Source organism: Strongylocentrotus purpuratus, unplaced genomic scaffold (genome assembly GCF_000002235.5).
Source record: "Strongylocentrotus purpuratus isolate Spur 01 unplaced genomic scaffold, Spur_5.0 spur5_scaffold_17, whole genome shotgun sequence".
In the NCBI taxonomy this organism is placed as follows: Eukaryota; Metazoa; Echinodermata; class Echinoidea; order Camarodonta; family Strongylocentrotidae; genus Strongylocentrotus; species Strongylocentrotus purpuratus.
In genome coordinates, this window is record NW_022145602.1 from 17,217,975 (window position 1) to 17,226,667 (window position 8,693).

General features: G+C 41.3%; 1 protein-coding gene across 1 annotated transcript; it reads right to left on the reverse strand.

The window, feature by feature from the left end:
- Window positions 1-1,033: 1,033 nt before the first annotated feature.
- LOC115925090 lies at window positions 1,034-4,202 on the reverse strand. The gene is made up of 2 exons (XM_030988264.1): window positions 1,462-4,202; window positions 1,034-1,350 (listed from the first exon to the last, which is right to left on the reverse strand). The coding sequence occupies exons 1-2, from the start codon at window positions 3,263-3,265 to the stop codon at window positions 1,034-1,036; spliced, it is 2,121 nt and encodes a 706-aa protein (XP_030844124.1). The 5' UTR covers window positions 3,266-4,202.
- Window positions 4,203-8,693: the final 4,491 nt, after the last annotated feature.

The window sequence follows — 8,693 nt, forward strand, 5'->3', positions numbered from 1 at the left end:
TAGATGCAAAGAAATAAAACAATAAAGTTGAGATCACAGATAACACAGTCAAGCCTTATGAATCATCGCGCTCATGAATTGACGGTCGTGACATTATGATGCATGGGCAAGATCAGTGACAGCTTGATAGAAAACAGCAGGGGCACTCCCTAGAGAATGCCACTTCCCTGCAGAAAAGTGAAGGAATGTCTCAGCGCGATATGCATCTGCAACTTCCTTCTTCCACTTATTTTTCTCATCCCTGTCCTGTTTTGTGTAGTCATCGACGATGTAGAAGGGAGCATCCTTTAGCTTCTGGCGCTTGAGAGACATGATGTGCCGTTTGTCCTGATAAGACAGCAACTTGAATAACATGTGTCTCGGCCTCCCTTCAATTGGTTTCCCACCTCGGTGTGCACGCTCAATTGGTAGATTTTGCATCCCGAAGTACTGTGTGACTGTCTGTGAGGTGAAACGCTGAATAATTACAACGACTCAGGTTTTTACGGGAATGTCAGTTTATTTTAGAGTCATAACCATCAAGGGAAATGCAACTCTGTCTTTGACGAACGAATCTTTATCTTTACTCCTTTCACTGCTTTATTCCGTTCTTCTTCCCTTCATTCCGTGAAAACTGTACATGATAAAGCATAACAGGAATGCATAATAAGTATGTGTTCATGAATATAAGTTCCACAATATTAAAGCAGATATAGCATTCTACTAAATCAAAGACATTGTCTGAATTATAACTCCTTTTCATGTTTGCTTGTAAATCTTATATAAGTCAGACACTGTCTTGACAAATCTATCTGAACTTTATGTAGAATGTCACAGCTAACACACAGTTAAACTTATATCATCTCTATCATGTCTAAACCAGATTTAACACGGTTTCAACTAAAAATGTAACCATATTTAACGAGCTTGAATGACTTTATCATAGTCAAGGAATACAATAACAAAGTCATGACCTTGACCTGTCATTCACACAAGTATGCTCACATTCCTCATCCATTTTCATCATAGAATGTCTTATTCTGCATCATATATTTTACTTGACTATACTTCTTTCTCTCAGCGGCCACGAGTTTCTAGGAATGTTATCGTTCTTCGTCGGCACGATGTCGTCTAACTTCATGTTGCGCTGTGGCTTCGTCCATTTCTGCCATGACTGTAGTTGGCTCAGGAATTCTTTCCTCCATCGAGACCAGAACTTCTTGGCTAGGTGTTGTACTCTTCTCCATCGTTTCTTGGCGTACACATCTTCTCGTGGAAAGTTACCTGGCGGCGGTAATATCACCCTTGATTTCTGAGTCAACAGGTGATCTGGAGTTAGCGGTACTAGATGAGTCGGCTCATCAAATGAACCCTCTGCTCGCTTTAATCGTCCTCCAACCCGTAAAACTCCCCTTTCCATTTTCATCTTGTCTGTCAGTGGATCATCCCAGTCAGCACCTTCTCTGCACAATTCCTGAACACTCTGTCTGCCTCTCAATGTCACTGGAGCAATCAGTCCAAGAGGATCGTAGAGTGACATGACTGTTGAAAGCACTCCTCTTCCGGTGCATGGCTTGTCAGCAAATGTGATGCGAAAGTTGAAGGAATCTGATTCTATGCACCACTGCAGATCTATGGCTCGTTCAATCGTCAGCTCATCGTGTAGTAGATTGAGTTCTTTCACACACTTGGCTCGTTCTTCCATAGGCACTGCCTGCATTACCTCTCTTGAGTTGGAAACAATCTTGTGCAGGTGCAGTTTTCCTTCCTTGCAGAGCACTCTAGTCTGTGTCATCAAGTCGACTGCCTCTGCTGATTTGGGAACAGAGATCAAACCATGGACCACGTATAAGTCACTGTGTACGAAGTTTGCTGCAGCTACACACTTGTCTTTGTGGTCAGTTACAGTTTTCTTTCGTCCATAATTCGCACACCCTGGTGATGAGGCAGCACCAAACAAGTGTGCCTTCCTTCTATAGTGATGAACTGGTTGCTGGTAATCACCATCAGGCCACCACACATCACACATGAAGGCTGGCCTTTCCATCCGGAATCTGCACAAGACGCCAGCCAGTGCATTTGTCATTTCCGGTCCTGTCATCAAATGTTCGTTCAACGATTCTCCTTTATACTGAACACTACAGTCAAAGACGTCTCTCAATTTGTTCGGTTGTTGAACGCCGTGATGTGGAATGTACCAGACTGTTTTCTTGTAGTCCATGGGTTCTGGTACATACTCTGAATACTCATTCTTGATGAGAGCATCCATTACCTTGGTGTAATGTTCGTGATAGACTACATCCTTTGTGAACTTCCGTCTTAAGCCTTGTAGCCTCATCTTGGCTTGGAACACATTGCTTGGCATCAACGGTTCCTCCATCTTGAGTGGTAGTGGCATTTCGTAGTGCCCATTATCCGCAACATGGATGCCATCTTCCATTACTTTCAGGAACCTTTCATCATGCTGTGAATAAGGCCTCTCACTCGTGTCTGCATTGAAACCTGCTTCCATTTGTTTCACTATGTGGCTCGGGTTGATATCTTCCTCTGCGGTGATAGACTGTGCGAACACTGCATCGGACTTCTGTTTGCTGACACCATGTAATTCAGTGAGTCCTATTGGATCATCTGAACTGCCTTGATAGTTGGAGTTCACTGTGCCGATGATACTCCAACCCAAATCGGTCTGCGTCCCGAAAGGTCCGTCTTCGTTGTTGGTGACAGCTGGCGGTCCATTGTCAACCCTTTCTTTGCACCTGTATTGATAGGAGGCAGTGGAGGAGGCCTCTGAGGCCACATCACCACGTAAGAGAATCAATGTCTTTGCGGCTTCTTTCATCAAGCCGAATTGCTTTTCCTCCATCACTTCAAGCTTGTCCTCGCTGTCGTCCTCTTTTGACAAGGCAGCTGTGACTTCTGCCAGCGTTTCCTGAGTTGCGATGGCGTTCTCGATTGCTTGTTGGGTGCCTTTTCGACCATCTCTAATTATTGATGATTCTGAGTTTTCATCACTTAACAGTTCCATCAAATTGTTGGCTGTTTTCTGCCACGTTATTATTGCATCCTTCCAGTTCTTGGTTGCAACGCCAAGCTGGTATTGCAACACCTTGTCGGTTGCAACTGCTTCTCCTGATGATCTTGTTTGACCCTCAGCTGATTGTTGCAACACCTTGTCGGTTGCAACTGCTTCTCTTGATGGTCTTGTTTGACCCTCAGCTGATGGTTGCAACACCTTGTCGGTTGCAACTGCTGTTTGTCCCTCAGCTTTTCCTTCTCCTTCTATCATCTTGTCTGATCGTTGGAGAGAGCTTACTTGAAGAGCCGAGAGGCGGTTTAACTCAGGAAAAGGTTGGCTATTTCCCTGAGTTCTTTTCACTCTTCTGAGAGAGAGTTTTCACTGTGACTGTCTGTGAGGTGAAACGCTGAATAATTACAACGACTCAGGTTTTTACGGGAATGTCAGTTTATTTTAGAGTCATAACCATCAAGGGAAATGCAACTCTGTCTTTGACGAACGAATCTTTATCTTTACTCCTTTCACTGCTTTATTCCGTTCTTCTTCCCTTCATTCCGTGAAAACTGTACATGATAAAGCATAACAGGAATGCATAATAAGTATGTGTTCATGAATATAAGTTCCACAATATTAAAGCAGATATAGCATTCTACTAAATCAAAGACATTGTCTGAATTATAACTCCTTTTCATGTTTGCTTGTAAATCTTATATAAGTCAGACACTGTCTTGACAAATCTATCTGAACTTTATGTAGAATGTCACAGCTAACACACAATTAAACTTATATCATCTCTATCATGTCTAAACCAGATTTAACACGGTTTCAACTAAAAATGTAACCATATTTAACGAGCTTGAATGACTTTATCATAGTCAAGGAATACAATAACAAAGTCATGACCTTGACCTGTCATTCACACAAGTATGCTCACATTCCTCATCCATTTTCATCATAGAATGTCTTATTCTGCATCATATATTTTACTTGACTATACTTCTTTCAACTTTAAGTAAAACTAAACATCAATTATAGATGTAATGACATATTAAATGTGCAATAGATATCTCTAGTCTATCCTATGTGTGGGTACACAGTATACACATGTTATACATTTGCCATACAAATTACTGTGCTACTGTGTAAGTTTCATACAATGTAAACATCTTAAAAAACTACCTTTTTGACATTCATTTTCATAATGCTCAAATATGTGGTTTAAGTAACCTCTGTGGCTCCATAATACTGTAGAAACAGCTTTCAGGAACAAAGGATGCTCCAGAAAACCACAGATTTTCCTCACAAAACAGAAATCATGTTGCAAACATGATCATTTCAAATCAGCCAACAACAGGTGGCGCCAAACAAGTTTCTGACCTTCAAACTAGAAAAACTTTAAATAAGAACTGTCAAAGTAATCTTTGACCAAACGCCCTCTGTTGTTCTATTATTGCAATGTCAAGCTAAATCAATAAATACTAAATAAAATGACTTTAACTAGCAAATACAAAATTACAACTTTCACATACTGAACCAGCAAAATGGCAACTTTCTCATCAGGCTTTTCTCCATTATCCTCCGCCAGGCCGACGATCTTTAGGTTATTTCTCCTTAAAAATCTGTCAAGCTTACGTTCTGCCTCCTCGGCTTTGTGGATTCGGATATGGAGATTTTCAAGTTTCTTCTCCATAGAATTGACCTTCTGCTCAAGAGACTGAACACGATGCTCAAGATCAGTTGTACGGGTGGCTGGAAATTCGAGGGCAGACTCAAAACCATCCAACTTAGATTGGATGTTAGTTATGCCCCGTTGCAAGGCACCGACTGCGGCAATCCATCGCACAGCTCAGTTTGCGCTGGTACATCCACGGACATAGATGCAGACTTACCGGTAGCCGAGTCGCGTGGCTTTGATTGGCTATTTCTAGGCATGACGAGAATTATAAATACTTTCTCGTGGCAGAAATCTTACATTATAAACAGCTGATAACTGCATCAAAATGTTGTTCTCCCTCCATAATAAGATGAAATTAAGTTGATTGTCAGAGAAATCGAATCTAAGTCCATGAAACAAACGAACATTTCTGGAGCCCCAGCAACACACGTCAATCCGCGGCCATCTTTATCTTTATCTTCCGTTTTTTGGCATTAATTTTGTTTTAACTTTGTTCAATCAAAGTTATCATTTCGAATCCACTTTCGTCAAAGTTAAATCAAGTTGTCCTGGGACATGGGGGAATGGGGATGATTGTTTTAAACGGGATCGCATTTATTTGTGTAATCGCATTTATTTATCTAGCTGCAAAACTATCACTAGTATTTTTGCTTCTTCCCCCGACGGCGTCACTCATTTGGTTTGTATAAATGCTTTGAATTAGTTTTTATTATGTTAACCTCAATTTTGCCACCTAGATTTGTTTATATGTGCTTTTAAGCGAATAAAGAATAGGAAATGGAAACAAGTTAACACTTGATTTCACATCGGTTTATTTCACTGTTCGCATTAATTAGCAGAGAGAGAGAGAGAGATAGACGTGAACATTTCACGATCAACGAATATGTATTAGCATTATTCTTATTTGTTTATCGTCTCTACAATACTATTTGAATAAACAACATGTTTAAATGTTAGGCTTCCTGGGAGAAGTTTCAATTGCTTTTACGACATTTCTGGTGTGCACTCCGTAGATTCCGCTGGATTCAAGATATGTTACTGATTTGTTTTTTTAATTACGACATCGAGCACATGATCTCAATCTACTGGGTGCAAGTCAAAAATGTCTTTACAACAATAAACAACATTGTGGTACTATTTATGTAACGTCACTTAATTATCTTTGTTATGAAATTGCACATGACGAATGTGATGAAAATGACAATGCTTATCCTTATTGTTATTTTAGTTATAATAATAATTGTTATATCATTCCAATCATCTTCATAATCTGCATTGTCAGCATAAATGGCAGTAGTGTAGTACAAGTACAATTAGTAGTAGTGGTTTCATTCAGATCCTTATTATCTTGATTATATTTTGCAATACGTCATGTGCCCAGAATTTATTGCTATACTACATTCAAGATGTCTACCCAACAGGGGCGGCGATCCGGGGGCAGTGGGGGGGGGGGGGGGACACGTCCCCCCTCGCATAATACCCTTCAAAATGTACAAGTAATTACCGAGAAAATTAAAGGGTGAAAAAAGTATATTGCTAACGTTTATACTATAGTTTTGCTAAGGAATATAATTTGTTAAAACCTGTGAGGGGGTAGTCACCGTCACCCCTCTCATTTACTATGCTCCCTCGCATTTGCGTACTGATGGGGGCGGGGGGCTTTAGGGGCAGTTCCCCCCTCCCCAAATGAAATTCAAACGTATTTCTAATTCGTTACCAGTGATTTACAAATGTTGTAGAAATGGCATGATCATATTGCTCCGGTTGTCTCACTTTCGCTCGCTAGACCAATCCCAGCACAAACGTAGCTAGTTCGACGTCACTACCAAACTAGCCAATCAGCTGTCAATGACGTCATTTTGTATGAGGCGGCAAATATATTTTGTGGAATTATCGAAAAATTGACTATTTCTAATCGCAAACTAGTTTTATTTCTGTATGGAAACGCATGCAGCCATTGTTAACTTGGCATGCATTTATGTCATCAGAATAGGGTAAATTATGTCTTACATGATTCAAGGGGTCTATTTTGCAGGAAAATTGTCAATTTCGTAGAATGTTCCACTATGTTACAGGATGTGCCATTGGGTATGTGTGAACCGGGTGTGCGGAAATGGTGTGTCGGGGAGGGGAAGTGAGAGTGTTCGTGTGCGTGGTAATTGTATGTGTGTCAGATAGCTAATCATAAATCTACAATGACGAGTAAACTGTCTACATCACAGTCCACAGATAAATATGTGCCTTGAACGTATATGGCAGACGGCAATCGGCGGAGCAGATGACACTTGGTAGTGATTTTGTATGTGAGATTGCTTTGCTAAATATAAAATACAAGAACCTTTTCCATATCTTTAAACTATCATTAATATCTGATAATTGAACAGTTAGTAAAATAAACCTACCAAACTACATAATACAATGAAATACTTGACTGAAAGTAGGGGAGTTTGATATGGTGCACAATTGCACCTCTTTGTAAATAATCGAATAGTCCATGGTGTGTCATGAATATTCATGTTTTTGCTTACCTCGGCAAAATGTTTGCCTAAACTAAATGGAAAAATTACGGTGAGGGGTTGGCTGAAGTGGACATATTGAACCAAGCAGAACTGATCTATGATAATCTTTGCTTGTTATCATCCGTGTGCTTGACTTATAATAATAATAATAATAATAATAATAATAATAATAGCCTAATAGTCCACTCCAAATTTTATTAAACCGAAACGGAAATTGTTTTTGCCCAATTGATAGTGAGCCCGGCAGCGACTGAGCAGCGCCAGATCGACGTTGCTCTATCCCTTATTGTTGAACGCCAAATAAGGTAGCAACAACTCCCATCTTTTGGTATGACGCGGCCGGGGTTCGAACCCACGACCTCCCGGTTGTGAGGGGGACGCTCTACTGACTGAGCCAACACTTCGGTATTAACCTTACAATCGTTTGGCAAATTGCGTCCAAAGTTCGACTTGTTACACATGCGTTATATAGGCAAAGGCGAGCTTGCGACCTGTTTTGATCAAATTACGGTGGGTGAAATTTCAAAAGTCAATGAGACATGAGGGTTCCAATGAAAGAGCTAGTGTCAACGTACGTCGGGCCCCTGGTTGCTCAGCTGACCGAAATTAAATGCCTAAAACGCCTGAATTTCCGGGGGCTCTGCTCCCTGGACCCTCAAAGGTCCTTAAGTCGGGTCCCTGGTTGCTCATATAATCGTAATTTGATGCCTTAAACCCCTGAGCTTCTGGGGGCTCTGCCCTCTGGACCCCACCCTAATAAGTGACCTGCATGCCAGTGTCACAAATAAGGTATCAAAATATGCTCATCTGACCGTAATTAAATGCCTTATACCCCTGAGCTTCAGGGGGCTCCGATCCCAGGATGCTCATCTGACCTTAATAAATGCCTAAAACCCCTGAGCTTCATCAGGCTGCGCCCCTTGACACCCGCCGGGGCTTTGCCATCGGATCCCACGCCAATGTACGCTCCACTTTGCTTTGCTTTGCTCTACCTGATCGTAAATACTGTAACCCCCCCCCCCCACCCCCGACTTTGAAAAACGTTCCAGGGCCTGCGTAACATGTAAGAGTGGTGGTGATGCAGATTTTTTTTCTGCCCCCCCCCCCAAAAAAAAAGTTTTTGCCGATTATGCCACAGCTCCCTCGTCCCTCGCATTTGAAAAGAAAAGAAAAGAAATCGCCTCCCCTGCTACCCAAACTCTTAATTCTTGCTGAAATATTATCAACAGAAAAGAAGAAGCTTGTTTGCCCCCTTTTCGCTATTTTTTTTCATTGCTCTTTTGCAACCATATTTTGGATGGCCAAACGCAGGGCATCTCAAAGCCAGATTCTGAAAGTATGTCAAGGGGAAATTTAGACACCAATTTTTACCCTGCATGATTATCTTAGTATGGGAGGCCAATTCGGCCACAATACGCGTCATGTTTTCATTCACCCAAATCCCATTTGCATGCAGCGCTTGTGAGCCCTATCTAGGTCCCTTTCTCCATTTCGATTCATTTCG

Excerpts from the sequence above, each read along its gene's own strand:
- LOC115925090 (XM_030988264.1), bottom strand. The coding sequence starts at position 3,265 with ATGATAGAAGGAGAAGGAAAAGCTGAGGGACAAACAGCAGTTGCAACC. Across the intron at positions 1,351-1,461 it reads GACATTGAGAGGCAGACAGA|GTTCATTTGATGAGCCGACT; the intron begins GTGTTCAGGAAT and ends AGCGAGCAGAGG.